General features: G+C 44.5%; 1 protein-coding gene across 7 annotated transcripts in view; it reads right to left on the reverse strand.

The window, feature by feature from the left end:
• ARFRP1 (ARF related protein 1) overlaps positions 1-15,960 on the reverse strand; it is a 60,106-nt gene that overhangs the window by 40,338 nt on the left and 3,808 nt on the right. For 2 of the 7 annotated variants that reach the window (XM_075011920.1, XM_075011916.1), the window contains exons 5-8: positions 14,365-14,446; positions 13,707-13,777; positions 2,987-3,087; positions 1,110-1,395 (exon numbers count right to left, since the gene is read on the reverse strand). In XM_075011920.1, coding sequence (XP_074868021.1) covers positions 1,308-1,395; positions 2,987-3,087; positions 13,707-13,777; positions 14,365-14,446 — 342 coding nt within the window. In that variant the 3' untranslated portion in view covers positions 1,110-1,307. Of the gene's footprint in view, positions 1-1,109; positions 1,396-2,981; positions 3,088-11,765; positions 11,872-13,706; positions 13,778-14,364; positions 14,447-15,960 lie in introns of those variants that run through there. The other 5 variants (XR_012647892.1, XM_075011917.1, XM_075011919.1 and 2 more) reach the window with 5 other exon arrangements.

Here is a 15,960-nt window from a genome sequence, read left to right on the forward strand (position 1 = left end):
CCCACTTTTTCAGACTAGAGCCATACCAGAACAGTCTGCACTGGTATGGCTCTGGTCTGAAGAAGTGAGTCTGTCCCATGAAAGCTCACCTAATAAGTAATTTTGTTAGTCTTTAAAGTGCTACTTTACTGCTCAGAAGTAACCTGACACATTAATTCACTGCACCATAGGTATAAACAAAACATTTTACCTTCTTATGTAAATTTAGGCTCTCCCAAGCTGTTCTGTTGCCTATTCATGTCACCTGTGCCCCCAGATATCAGAATAGCCACAGCACCCAGACAGCCACTCCTGACAACACCTCTTAAAATTCTCTCCACTGTCATCTTGCAAAAGAGGAGTTAATAAGCACTTGGGCAGAATGGCTCAGCAATAAGTCTTGATCACATAAACAGGCTGAGCGTGGCTGGGACAGTGGCATCTTTGAATTCTGTCCTTTATTTCATTTCCAGTGTAAGCCTACCACAAAGGGCGAGTGCCACTAATTAAACAATTACATTAGCAAGGGAGACAGGAAGAGCAGCATGAAGCTTTATTGTATATTTATCCCACCAAGTTTACAGGCACAGCTTTCATCCTGGAACCCACAGAAGGCCTCACTCCCTCCTAATTACAGTACAGACACTAGTTATTCTCCCAGTTAAAACAGCACAACAGTGTCAGCAACAACCAAGATGAGGTGAGACTTCTGAAGCTCATTTTCCAGTTAAAATAGCCCATTGTGAGCTTACATGCCATCATGTCACAGCTCAACCTTGACCCAGTGGAAACAACTGTAGTCAACATCAACCCTACCTACTGCTTTATTAACTGTATGGATCAGGCCAGTAACACTACCTACAATGATCACTGGGAGTAGGGTGCAGACTTTCCCTCTTTGTCCTTCATACACCTAGCTACCCCCTTTGGTAAAATAAAGATTTTGAAGTAGCTTCCCTCAGGGACTGGAACATGAGACTCCAATTAACTGACCTGTAGCATCTATTAGCACAAGAATCATACATCCCACAGCCTAAAGCATGGAAGTAGAAACCTCTAAACCCTCTGCTCATGCCCAGTCTGGCTTCAGCAAGAGTTATCATGAAGTCTTTAGGAAAGCTGTGAGCTCTCGGGCCAAGGGATCAATACACAATGCTAGAAACATGTTTTCTAGTTCAAAACCTTTTGAGACATAGAAAAAGAACGTTTGCCCCCAGACGAAGAAAGAATCAATCAGGTGTAACAGGAGTCCCGTGGACCTTCTTCTGTAGAGAGAGCAGAGTCCGTATGGGAAGAAGCTGTCTGTGTGTCAGTGACCCAGCACCTTCTTACGTGATGTCCTTCTGCCTTGGAGGTCGGTGAATATTCCTCACCACACATTTCACCATCCACTCGATTCCCTCATTCACCCCTTTGCTGAGGAAATAAGACAAGACACAGCAGAGTCACAGCTCCCATCATCTCCTGCTGACTATCTACCATGGTATGTTTAATTCTCTCTTCCCTGTAATCCTTCATTTGCGTTATTGCGCATTGGCTGCTCATGAATCAGAGGAACAGGATTCAGTTGCACACATCAGATTTTTAAACTATTTCTCTGTTTGGTTCCCAGCTGTTTATGCCTTTTAATTTGGGTCCCTGTTCAGACACTGGTGTTCTAGATCCAATTTGCTGGTTGTCAGTAGTTGCATGAAACCCACAAATATACCATCAAATTGGTCCACGTTCAGCAGGGTGGGGGCTTTACTTTGAAGCTCTGGCCAGCTCCTAACACCAGGTTTGCAAGCATCCCAGACTCACATGAGTCCAGTTTGCAGTGCTCCCCTTTAGTGACTGGGTGGTCCTAGGGATGCAGCTCTGCCAGGCTTCAACTCAGCCTGGGTTTTTCAATCTATTTTCCATAAGTTCAAACCCCAAGTTCAGACTGGAACTTGGGAAGAGAATTCCACAGAGATCGAAGCGTTTACGCACAACTCTAAATTGGAAAGGCTGCACTTCACATTGCTGTTGACTCCCACTCCTGCTCCAGATATCACCTAGACCCTGAGCTTTTGTTGATGTCTTTGGCAGAAATTGATTCTGTGTGAGGGCTGCATCAGGAGCACTCCTATTTGAGAAAGTTTCTTTCTCCTGCTCTCTCTAGCATGACTGCTGTATGTTTCAGGGCATTGCTACTTTGCTACCAGTTAACCAAAGCTGGCAGGATCCACTCTCAATCATCCTGGATTTAGAGCCTGCACTGTGCTTTGGACAGCAAAGTTTTTTTAAACCAGCCCTACTACTATTTTGCATTTATACACAGTAATGCTTTTCATCCAAAGACTCAGAGTTGTATAAAAAGTAGGCAGAGACTGTTGTCACCCTCTGTACAATGGGGCTAATAGGAGAAGGTAACTGCTTTTTTCAAGTTTGATCTCATTCCTATCCCATTGTTCTCGCCCTAAGCAGCACTTCCACGACCTGTGCTTTCATGCTGCAGTATTACTCTGAGACACGTCTACTAAGAAATGTAAGTACATCTTCTGCCTGAGAAACCAGAAGGATGGCAAGAGGTCAATGACTTCTCTTTTTCTGACAACCAACGCCCACCCAACACACACACTGCCAGGGTAGCAAATGATGTCATATTTTCACATGGTTTTCTTTGGAAAAGGGCTTATGGTAAAGTTAACTCATGCTGTAGGGACCACAGAGCTGGGTCTTTAGGCAATAAAGCCTTGCCATGAACCACTGTACAATCCACAGTCTCGAGGTCCTATCGCACCAAACAGACTCATGGACCACAGTGGGTGCCTGCTCATAGCACAGATGAGCAATGCACAGAAACTCCTAGGCCCTGCAAAGGAACGTGGGCTCCTTTTTGTGACTTTTAATCAAACCCACATAATTCTGTTCTCCTTTCGCCTGCCCCTCCTCTCTGAGCACCCTGCACGTGGTTATCCCATTCTAGCAACATATATTCACTGTGGCACTATTTCCCCAGGACACTGTCCAGACCCACACTTACCCAGTGAGAGCTGAGCAGGCCTGCGTCAGGCAGTCCCTCCTTCCAATTTTGTTAATGCAGTCACTAAACGCTGTTTTGATGTCAGGAATTGATAGACAGCTCTGTAAGGGAAGTCATAAAATATAACCCTCATATTCTGCAACAGAGATGACTGTTCCTACTACCATCAGTGGGACCCTGTGGACCCAGAGCCATTTCCAGCATTCTGGCTCCTATTGAAAGCACAGATATTTTCAGCTGTAGTACTTGGACTCTGCTCTCGGTCATTAATCAGAGCATCACAATGTCACCCTTATTTACCTCTGAAACTGATGCCAATAAATACAGGTGGCATTTGGAGTGGGCGATCATATTTCTAAAGTGTAAGAATGACCTCACCCGCATCCAGTATGTGAATATTCAGATATGTTAACCTGGCTCTCCAAGGCACAGCCCTCTCCCAAGCAGAAATAGTCACACCAAATTGTACAGATTAGTGGTAGGGAAGTAAAGTCTCATGTAATTGGTAAATTGGAGAGTCCCCAGCTGTGGCAGGCCACATGAGGCTGGAGCAACCCCTCCTCTCCGCAGCCCCAGTGTGGTAGTTGGGGAGCTGCTCCAGACCCCACTGATTAACCATAACCAACAAGCCTCATCCATTTAGAGTGAGGCTTATCAGTTCACTGGTTACATGTTAACCTCCCTAGTTAGTGACGTGACCAACAACCCCTGTGGTATGAAGTACTGGACTGAGCACCTTCTGTATCTTCTCACCACATGCATGGAAAGGCTTCCTCTTCTCATCCCCTAAACAAGCCTCTCTCTCTTCTTCCTCTTCCAAATAACTCCCTGTAACACCTGGGCTTCACAGAGACCTTCTAAAACCCGCTAACAGGGGGCCTACACCAAGCCCAGCTCCCACCACAATCCTAAACAAAGAGGAACTGCATGTCTGTTTCTGTAGCATACCGTGAGAAAGGAATGGTGTCTCCTCAGCACCACATGCACTATCTGCACTCAAAGTTAAAGTCATCTCAGCTCAAGCCTCTGCAACAATTCCATCGGCTGACATGGGCTCCCTAGGCTTTTCTTCGGTCTGGGGGAAGTGCATTCATGTTAGTTGATCTCTGACTCTGAAGACTGCTGTGCCTGTGGTCTGACAGAGCCCAACTCTATTGGCCTTTTGCACGTAATGTAAACTACTTTTGTTATTCTGGCTCTGCATAGGGGTGCACGCCTGGGGCATGGAACACAGTGTGCTATCTATTGGGAGATTATTGGGTCAGTGCTTAATTCACATGGGTTCAGCTGTTTTTGGGTGAGGTAAATTGTACACACGCCCAGACTGAGTAACTTTAAAAATGCGTAAATAAAAAAAAAAATAAGATGAGGCCAATATGCTGGAATGTTAGGAACGGGTAGGCCACAATGGGAGCATTGCCACAAATAAGCTTTATCTTGCTCACACTAATAAACCAGGCTTTCAGATTGCACCCTCTCTGCCCATAGTGGCAGAGAACTTAAGTTCTCCCGTCCTCCTGGCAGCACTGGAATCTTGAGTTTGCTGTAGTTCTCAGTACAGCTATTTTTAAGCCCTCAAGTATCTTTAATATTGTTGTGCAATAATACTAATCAAACAGATTATATAAACTTCAGAATGTGTTAGGATAAAATGAAACCACAGCTGTTAATTTTCTCTCCGTGGCACCCTCCTGGCCACTGGAAAGGCATGATCTGGGCATGTATTCTTATCCACATCCTGCCTAATAAATGCCACTGATGTTTTCTCACACGCTTAAGCAAAAGACAGTTGGAGGCCAGTCTGCATGTTCTCTGGGGACCAGCAAGGATTAATTTAAAAGCCTTTAACAGCTCTAAGTGCACCTTAGTGGTTAGCATAGCTCCCTTCCAAGCAGTTGGCCTGTGTTCAATTCCTGGCCAACACAGCTAAGTATTTCACCTTTGCAGGCAGGCTTGCAAACCTAGTGAGGAGAGCTTTAAACTAGGTTCTTTGTGGGATGGTGACACAAGCCTGAGGTAAGGGGGGAAGCAACAACGAAGGAGGACCCCTCCTGCAAATGAAGAAAGTAGGCCAACCAGCTTATTATCTAAGGTGTTTGTGCACAAGTGCAAGGAGCCTGGGAAACAGGAAGAATTAGAGACCCCGGCGCACACAAAGAAGTATGAGATGATTGGAACAACAGAGACTTGATGGGACGAGTCACATAACTGGAGCACAGCCGCGGAAGGGTGTAAACTGTCCAGGAAGGACAGGCAGGGGAGGCTGTTCAGGAAGGACAGGCAGGGGAGAAGAGGAGGAGGAGTTGTGACTTATGTGAGAGAGCAACATGGTTGCTCAGAGCTCCAGTATATGGAGGGAGAAAACCCAGTTGAGAGTCTTTGCGTTAAGCTTAGAAGCGGAAGCAACAGAGATGATGATGTGGTTGGTCTCTGCTACAGACCGCCAGATGAGGTAGAAGAGCATTTCTTCAGACAACTAAGAGAGGCTTCCAAATCACAGGCCCTAGTTTTCATGGGAGACTTTAATCACCCAGGCATTTGCTGGAAGACCAATAAAACAGCACACAGACAGACAATCTTGGACGTTTTTGGAGAATGTTGGGGATAACTCCTTGGTACAAGTGCTAAAGGAACTGGCCAGGGGCCATGTGCAGCTTGACCTGCTGCTCACAGACAGGGAAGAACTAGTAGGAGAAATAGAAGTGGGTGGCAACTTGGCTGCAGCAATTATGAGATGGTAGATTTCAAGATTCGGAAAAGAGGAAGAAAGGTGAGCAGTAGAATACAGACTCGATTTCAGAAGAGTAGACTTCAACTCCCTGAGGGAGCTGAAGGGCAGGATCCCCTGGGAGCTAATATGAAGGGGAAAGGAGTTCAAGAGAACTGGGAGTATTTTAAAGTCGTCTTACTGAAAGCGCAGGAACAAACCATTCCAACACTCAGTAAGAAAAGCAAATATGGTAGGCAACCAGCTTGACTAACCAGGGAAATCCCTGGTGAGCTTAAACTCAAAAAAGATGCATGTAAGTGGAAACTTGGACAGATGACTGAGGAGAAGTCTAACTATATGGCTGGAGAATGCCAGGGAGTAATCAGGAAAGTGAAAGCACAATTAGAACTGCAGCTAACAAGGAACGTGAAGGGCAACAAAGAGTTTCTACAGGCATGTTAACAATGAGAGTTATCAGGAAGGGTGTGGGGTCACTACTGGATGACAGAGGTAACATGGTGACAGATGATATGAGATAGGCTGAAATATTCAATGTTTTCTTTTGCCTCAGTCTTCATAGGCAAGGTCAGCTCCCAGACTATGGAACTAGGCAATGCAGTATGGGAAGGAGGTAGGCAGACCTTGGTGGAGAAAGAACAGGTAAAGAGCTATTTAGAAAAGCTAGAAGCACACAGATCCAAGGGTTGAGATTTAATACATCCAAGGATACTGAGGGAATTGGCAGATCTCACTGCAGAGCCTTTGGCCATTATCTTTGAAAACTCAGAGATTGGGAGAAGTCCCAGATGACTGGAAAAAGGCAAAAGTAGTGCCCATCTATAAAAAAAAAAAAAAAAAAAGAAAGGAAAGAAGGACAATTCCAGGGAACTATAGACCAGTCAGCCTTACCTCAGTCCCAAGAAAAATTATGGAGGGGATCCTCAAGGAATCCCTTTTGAAGCACTTGGAAGAGGAGAAAGTGATTGAGAGTAGTCAACATGGATTCACCAAGAGCAAGTCAAGCCTGACCAATTTGATTAGCTTCTGTGATGAGGTAACTGGCTTTATGGACATAGGGAAGCCAATGGATGTGATATACCTTGACTTTAGCAAAGCTTTTGATACAGTCTCCCACAACATTCTTGCCCATAAGTTAAGGAAGTATGGATTGGATACATGGACTGTAAGATGGATAGAAAGCTGGCTAGACGGTCGGGCCCAATGGGTAGTGATCAATGGCTCAATGTCTGGTTGGTGGTCGGTTTCAAGTGGAATGTCCCAAGGATTGGTTCTAGGGTCAGTATTGTTCAACATCTTTATTAATGACCTGGAGTCACTCTTACCATAATGATCATGGAACAACAGGGGCAGAGCTAATCACCCCCCAACAAAGGGTGATTCAGTCCTACATCCATATTCATGAGATCAAAGAAAGCCACCCTCTCCTGTAACAAATGCACAGCAATTAGTGAAACCATTGTTTTGGTAAGCATTACTTCACAATGCTAAACTGCTGGGCTGTAAAACCTCTGAGGTAACAGAGCTTGAAAAGACATCATCTGCTGAGACAGGGTTCATCTTATCCTGTTTTGATAAGCTACATCATATTCTCCACAGTCAGCCTGTAGCTCACAAAGAGCACTGATTCATTTAACTATGGCAGCTGACGTGACTTTTCAAAAGTTCCAAACTTTTGCAGAACAGCGAGTCGCAAGAAAAGTGACTAGACCGTGTAGGATGCTTTCAGTTATGATCCAGGGCTCAGGTGTCACAACGGCTTGACTGCCAGTGCAGAGATTTTTTGGGATAGGGAGAAGAGGGTGCCACCACAAAGCTTCTCCAACCACCTTCGCTGCTCACATATGCATCATTGCTACCTCTTCTGTACAAAGCCTCGCTAACAGCGGAATCTAGGCCCAAGTAATAGGGAGAGTTTTTACTTCTCAGCTGCATAGTCCCCCTTTAATCCTCCCCTCCTCTCTAGCCCATTGACAGCCCACATCAAAACCCCATGCCTTGTAAATGTATCATGACAAGCCAAGATGAAGCAGTCTCATAAAATCACTTATAACCACCCAAAACAGGCCAATCATGCATGCAATGTTACAGCTGGCAACACCTGGTGGCATTACTACACAGTACTCCAAGTTCTTTTTGTGTGTGTGCGCGCAAGTAATCTTTTCGCCTTGAAAGAAATAGTCATGTTACATTTTGGCTGCCTATGGTTCTGGAATAGCAGGAGTGGTGTGCACAACAAAAGCATTTGCTCTCTGCTATGAGCTCCAGTTCAAGTCAATTCTAGTGGTAGAGTTGCTTCCTGGGATAAGCTTTGGTCCTGGTAGACTGAGATTGCTGAAAGAAGAGACTGCTGGAATCTCTGTTCCAGGGCTGATCTGTGCATCAATGTAATTAGTAAGTTACACTTGGAATATAGTCAGACTCTGCATCATCCAATGAGGCCCCACCATCTGCTACTGCTCAACAGAGAGGCAATGTTACAATAGTAACGTGACAATTTTTCCTCATCCAACGTCTTTGGAAGAGACAAGACTTCATGGACTTGACCCTTACCAAGATGGTAAAATGGACGATGTTACAAAATCAGGTTAGTTTGATATTAGATTTATTATAAGCTGGAAACTAATTTGGCTTTCAGCAGTTATCCCAGTCACTACTTGGGAGTATTATGGGCAGAGATGGAGGAACAGACAAGGTTATCGATGCCAGGACAGGGAAAGCAATAGCTGCATTCAACACTTTTCATCCCATATGGAGTTCACAATATCTGCAAAGACAAAACTGCAACTCTTCAACACAAATGTGAAGAGTGTGTGCTCTTGGATGGACGTGAAACATTACATACTAAAGAGTGTTCAAATCACAAGCTACGGACATTCATAAACAGACGGCTGATGTACATCCTTCGCATCAAATGGCAAGACTGTCACAAATGAGGAGATTTGGGACAGAGCAGGACAAGAAGCACTTGACGTTCAAATCAAGAGTAGAAAGTGGGGATGGCTATGCCACACTTTCAGAAAACCATCATCCAGCAGAGTCCGCCAAGCTCTCAAATGGAACCCGCAAGAAAAATGCAAAAAAGAGGAAAACCTCTGACAATGTGAAGATCTACTGAGACTGAAGGACAATGAGGGTACTTCTGGAGTCAGAAATTTTGTCCCAAGACAGGGTAATGTGGAAGATACTTGTAGGTGACCTATGCTCCACTCGGAGTGGAAGGGTTTAAATCAAGTCAGTCAAGTTATCCTGGGCTCCCACTTCTTGTCTTTGGAGGTTTACTCCCAAAAAAGAAATCAGGATGAAATAAAGACTATTTTCATTTTGTCCTATGCAAAGTAGCCAGCCTGGAGGCTTTCCAAAAATCACTGTAGTTCCAAGGAGCATGCACACCATCAGCCACGTGTGTGGTCAACTCTGCAGAACCTATAAATATACTCACAAGTTTGGTCACTGGAAGCCTTTCCAGGCTGTGATGGAAAAGCCTAGAGAGTCAGTCCACTTCCTTGGCTCAATCTCTGTGAAGGACACGATGGGGAGCAAATTTTTCACTTCTCAGCAGTAGGTGCAATAAACTTGGGAGAAGGCTCTGACCCTGCCCCAATGGTAGTTTTGAATGCTGTAGTCATCCAGGGAGTTAGGAACATTTTCACTCTATTTCAGTCACTTCTTTCTTGTTTTCCCTGTTGTGATGGTTCTCTGGTAGGACTTCCATAGAAACAAGCAATCACTGATTTCCTCAGTGGAAACACAAGTGAGGAAATCCAAGGAAGGATTTACACCAACTGCATCAAGCGCTCAGCGCACTAAGATGATGAATCTGCTTTGACAATTTATTGTACTTTTTCCTCTTGAGATGAGCAGCTACAGCATGCTATTGATACACAGTCCCCTCAAGTCAGATGGAGCAAATTACATTATCACTGCCTCCCAAAGGAAGGCTGAAATATGGGACCCTGAAAAGCTGCTGGAGGAGGACAGTACACCACCATTCCTTTCAGCCAGACACATGTGAATGTTTGATGTTGGGGAAGAGAATGTCAGCATAGCTTAAGGGTTATAAGAGATCTCTTTACATCTGCACTGCATCTCTAACCATAACAATGAAGAAAAAAAAAGTTATGGAAACCAGATCAGTGAGTGTACAGAACAGCATGTTGTTACAGCAACGCAGCCTACACAAACACTGCTCTGGAGATGTCAAATTCATTAGCTATTTGAAAGCAAAGTCACACTTCACTTGAAGCATATATCTTCACCTTACCTTTCCATACATAGACAATTCCACAAAATTTCTTTTAAGGCAAACAGCCATTTCCAAGACAGTGTCAATTTCCAGACTAATCTTGCTGTTAACCTCTATGAGCAGATCCAAATCCTTTTATGCAGGATCTGGTGTGAGCTCCAGAAGAAGTGCTTCAAGTACAGGGACCCTATCTATTTGCATGCCCTGGACTGGAAAAAGACAATAATGTTTGCAAGGCCAGGAATGCACCTGAAATAAATACAAACTTTTTAACTGCCTCACAAGCAACTGGCCAGCAGGACAGAAATAAGATTGGAACTGTCCTAAGTCCAGGACTTGCAACAACCATGACTGTGAAAAACACTAAAAGAAAAACACGTGACCAGCATGCCTTATCTGCCATGGTATTTTTAGTTTGCAGCATAATCTTATTTTATGGAGAGATTAACATGGGGAGGCAATTTTCCTAGTGGATAAAGCACCAGCCTGGAACTCAGACCTGGCTCTGCCACTGAATGGCTGGGTGGCCTTTGACAAAGTCACTGCATCTGTGCCTCAGTTTCCCTCAGCCCCATCTATAAAATGAGGCTCTTGATATAAGCTTCTTTTATTAAGCGCATTGAGATCCAATATCGAAAGGTGCTCCATAAACCGGGTATTAAAAAAAAAACAAAAAACTGGAATTGCCACTAGTCAACAATTCATAGGGAGAAGTATCAGAGAGTAGCCATATTAGTCTGTATCTGAAAAATGACGCCAAGTCCTGTGGCACCTTTTTGATTATTTGGAGCATAAACTTTCATGAGCAAAGACCTGCTTTGTCAGATGCTCAATGAACACACGACTACCCACCAGTACTCTCCCCAACTCTTTCTTTTAAGTCCTGTCAGAAAGAACCTGGGGCTCTCCAAAGTTCTGGGGTTTCACTTCATTTTCAGAAATGACACACTCTTGCAATGACCACACTCCCTAGATTTACACACCACAGTCAGCATGTTATGAATTGGCAGCTCACAGGTTTCCAAAATGAAAACTTTCATATGAAGTTTTATCCCCATGTTTTTTCCATGATTTAACTGTGACCCAAAAAGTTGTAGTTTGACATTTTTATAGCACTATTCACTCTTCTCAGAATGTAAAGTCACATTCATGCAGATTTTGCTATGATAAGCATACAAAACAATTTTTTCTAAACATCAAGGACTCCTACCCAGTCCATTGGATTTATCTTTGTGGTCGTAACTGAGAGGTTTCATAGCTTTGTCACCAAATCAGTCTGTCTTCTAGTCAACTTACATTTAAAATGTTCTAATGCTGAAGATTTAGGTCATCACTGATTATACATCAGACAGACACAATAAAACTTCTCAATGTACCCTCAGTGGGCTTCCATTCTTCTGTGAGTATTGCGCAACCTGCTTACATAGAACTTGTATTTTATGCCACATGCTCCTGTTCTGAAAAGCCAGGGCAAATCTGACCTGTGCCTGAAACCTATACATGTGAACTAGTTGTGAGTGGGTGAACATGAGTATAAAGATGGAAATCCATTGTGGGGCCTTGGTGTAATACTACAGCATTTCATGCCACCTACATTCATTCCAGTTTTGCCACAGTTTAGGCAGCTTCTTTTGCACACAGCAGTGCTAAAAGAAGTCAATGATATCCTTAAGTCACAGAGCTAGTCAGTGGCAAAACTAGGTCTAGAACTGAGGTGGCTCCTAGGCCCATGCTAATTCTGGCCCTGATGTTTCTTGATGAGGGCTAAATTTTTTAAATTGATTACACAATGTTATGAGTGATACCTTGCTGATCCCTGAACCTGGTCACTTGATGCCTTAAGTATCGGAGGAGTAGCCGTGTTAGTCTGGATCTGTAACAGCAACGAAGGATCCTGTGGCACCTTATAGACTAACAGAAAAGTTTTGAGCATGAGCTTTTGTGAGCACAGACTCACTTCTTCAGATGCTAGTCTTGGAAATCTGCAGGGCCAGGTATAAATAAGCCGGAGCAAGGGTGGGGATAACAAGGTTAGCTCAGTCAGCAAGGGTGAGGCTTACTACCAGCAGTTGATCTGGAGGTGTGAACACCAAGGGAGGGGAAGCTGCTTCTGATGCCTTAGAGAATTTTGATTATCATGTTTTAGAGCATTGGTACAGAAAGTATCTCATAGTCATGCTGCTCAGTGCAGACCTAGTGAGGTGGTTTATGTGGGGGGCAGGAGATAGTGACATCAACTCCCTTTGAATCATCAGGTACTGACTACAGCTGGAAGTAGAGCAGGAGACCCGACAGACCACTGAGCTGGTATTTAAAATCTTTGGGCCAACTAAATGTGTCTGGTGCCCTCTAGAGGATGACCGGTAGTATTGTGGTTATTGGAATTCCATATAGATCTGGGAAAACTTTGTGGTTTGAAGGCCAAATTGGGGTTGAAATTGTGCAGAGGGCCAGGTAGGGGAGGCTGTACCTCCCTAACAACCAAGCATGTCTGGGCTTATGCCCTTATTTGTCCCCTGACAACTCCCTTGGGATCCCTCACTCCCTATCCAAACCAACCCTCCCCTTCTTTGTTCTCCAATCACCTCCCCAGGGACCCCTCACACCCATCCAACAATCCCTTTGCCCATCCCTCAACCACCCTCGCTGCCTCCGCCACAGGGATCCTCGCCCCCATTCAACTGTCCCCCCCGCCCAACCCCTCACCCCCATCCAACTGCCCCCCTTCTTGTCCCCCGACCGCTCCCTCGGGGACTTCTTGCACCCTTATCCATCCCTCCCCTTCTCCCCATCCCCAAACACTGCCCAGGAATCCGCCCCTCCCCACTTCCAATCCCCCCCCACCCCATGACCCCTATTCGTCTCCAATTCCCCATGCTGCCCTCCACTCCACTGACCCCTTGGTGCTATTGTTTACTGAGATAGAGGGAGCCAGAAGATGAGATGCTGGAGGCCAGACAGAAAAGTCCCACCCTCACGTGGCCCACAGACCATAGTTTTCCCTCCTCTGAGATAGACCGTATGGAAAATGGAGAAGGAGAAGGTTGAAGTCTTGAATTTCTTTAGAACAGTGAACTGTCACACAAATCCATCCACAAGGTGATCTGAAACTGTAATCCATCCAGTCTAATTTCATATATCCCAGACAGCTTTGAAAGTATAACCTTCCCCGCTACCCTCCACCCCAAAAAAACCCTGCACACTGACTTTCAGAGCTTTTTCTGATGGAGAGGCTGTCTCCTTGGATATTGGTGGTCTGGTTAAGGGAAAGAGGAATAAGCATCTCTCATCATGTGGTTTGTCACAATGATATAAGATTACATGAGCACAGCATCAACAGAGCTCCATTGGCCATTGTTACTGATCAAAACTGGACCAGCCCTCTTAGGTAACAGCCATCTCCCACACACTGAACCCCTCATTTCTAGTCCCACTCTGGGCCCCCAGAAGAGTTCACCTGGCCTGGGGGAAGCCCAGAACCTTGGCCCTTCCTTCTCCACCCCCCACAGTGGGGCTGGAGCACGAGGAGAGTGAAATGTTTCAGTCAGGGGCTACATCACTGAGGGGTAGTTATTTTCATTTGTTTGGGGGTTTTTTTGCTTCTCACTTTTATGTGGCTCCCAACTGAGCCAAAAAGAGGCATTTGGAGGCGGGAATGCTGTGAATATTTTAAGCTAAAATAAAATATTTGTTCATCTTAGACTAAAGTTGAGAAGGGGGTGGGGAACCTCATGAGGTGATCTTACCTCTACATCCTGCTTGTTAGCTAATACTAGTATGGGAACCCCTTCCAGAGCTTCACTGGTGACCACTTTCTCTGTAAAGCACAGAAACAGGCAATGTCTGGATAACTCTAGAACACAGATTCCTCCAAATACATGGAGTACATTGGCAGGACAGACAGAAAGGAGTGAAAGATGGCACCAGCATCACTGTTTAATCAGATCAAATCTTCTAGAACCAAATTTGTCATGATACAAAACCACCACAACTTCCTTTACTTTGATCAGCATGGAATATTTTATGCAGGTACTAACAGGACAAGTTCACTGGAAAAAAGTTATTACAAATATAACAGATTTTTTATAAGGGACAAAGTGCTGATGGAGAAGGAAAACAAGACCACATGAAAACATCCAGGATAACAAAAGGCTACTACAACTAAAAGGTTTTACAAATAGAGTCTGAACAACAGAATAAGACATATGCCCAAATAGCTCCATAGATTTCAAAACATATACCTGGAAAGCACAACCATGAAGTCTGCAAACCATGATATACATACAATTGATCACAGATAATAAAATCAACTGCATATTTCAATGCAAGTGGCAGGAAGGGGTTTGATTGAAATTAAAGGACATCTCAAGCACACAGCTATAGGCAAAAGCCCAACATACTCACCAAAAGCTCTTTTAGACTCCGAGAGCCTCTCCTCATCCGTGGAGTCGATAACATAGATGACCCCATGGGATTCAGCATAGTACTGAAATCACAGCACAGGTGTTAGCATCCAACAGCAGGGGCTGCTTCTCTTTTCAGTGTTGATGTGAAGTTGGAGGGGAGGGATAGCTCAGTGGTTTGAGCATTAGCCTGCTAAACGCAGGGATGTGAGTGCAATCCTTGAAGAGGCTGTTTAAGGATCTGGGACAAATAGATTAAAAAAGGGATGGTGCTTGGTCGTGCCAAGAGGGCAGGGGACTGGATTTGATGACCTCCTGAGGTTCCTTCCAGCTCTGAGATGTATCTCTGTGGGTTTTTTTTTTCCATACCCATGAAAGAGAGGGCCTGAGATCAAATAGCCAGAACTAGGCACCATGTTGGCAGTTGATTTTTTAAGCTCCTCCTACCGAATTTTACCATCACCCCTCAATCTCAATTTACAATACCCTGTGTTATTCCAGTGTTGCAGGCTCTCTTAAGCAGAGCCTGATAGGAGTACTCAGCTACACACAAAGGGATACGCAGAGATGACAAAACTTATTACATTTGTTCCAGGAAACAAATGTGAACTAAGATTACTACAGCCCAGATTAGGTGCCTTTAGAGCATGGTACAGAGTATATTTAGCCAAGTGCTTGTTAGCTAGTGATCTGGCCACAATGAGGTTCTATTTACCGTCATACAGGTTTGCCCAACAGCAAAACTGGCTTGTCTGGGTGATCTGAGGGTACATTTATTCGGTTAAATGGGCAGCAGCCAGATACTATTGTGAATGATAGAATCATAGAACACCAAAACTGGAAGGGACTTCAAGAGGTCATCGAGCCCAGTCCCCTGCCCTCACAGCAGGACCAAGTACCATCTAGATCATCCCTGATAAAGGTCTCTCTAACCTGCTCTTAAATATCTCCAGTGATGGAGATTCCACAACAAGGGTAGCATCTTAGAACAAGGGGAAGGGTAGGTCATAATTCTCTCTGGCAATGTAGCTATCACAAGACATGGGACTCTGCTGGAGAGGTTGCTGTCCAGCACACATGCCTCTTAGGGAAACTGGTGTTGATATCAGCTACAGACTTTACAGCAGTACTGTAATAACCGAGAGCCATGGTCCAAGCCAAGAAGTACTGAGTTCTAATATTGGCTCTCTTAGATTTTAAGGCCACAAGGGACTTTTTGACCTCCTGTATAATACAGGCCAGAGAACCTCCCCCAGTAGTTTTTGGATCAAACCCATAACTCTGATTTGGGTGATACCTAGCTCTTGCAAAACGCTTTGAGATGGATGAGAAGTGCTATATAAAGCAAGTCAATTTTCTTCTCCCTAATCTATATTTTAGCATCACTGTATCCAACATGCTAGCCACTAGTCACAAATGGCTATTTGGCTGGTTGAGTGTGGCTAGTTGGCTTGCACAATAAATACATTTGTAGAATAATGTGGCAAGTTCACTTTTGTGGTAGCCACTATAGAATTGGTAGGACACCGTGGTTTTAGAACATATCTTTTAAGAATGCATCTGATGAAGTGGATCTTTGCCCGTGAAAACTTATGCT

This window comes from Carettochelys insculpta, chromosome 17, assembly GCF_033958435.1.
Source record: "Carettochelys insculpta isolate YL-2023 chromosome 17, ASM3395843v1, whole genome shotgun sequence".
NCBI classification, from domain to species: domain Eukaryota; kingdom Metazoa; phylum Chordata; order Testudines; family Carettochelyidae; genus Carettochelys; species Carettochelys insculpta.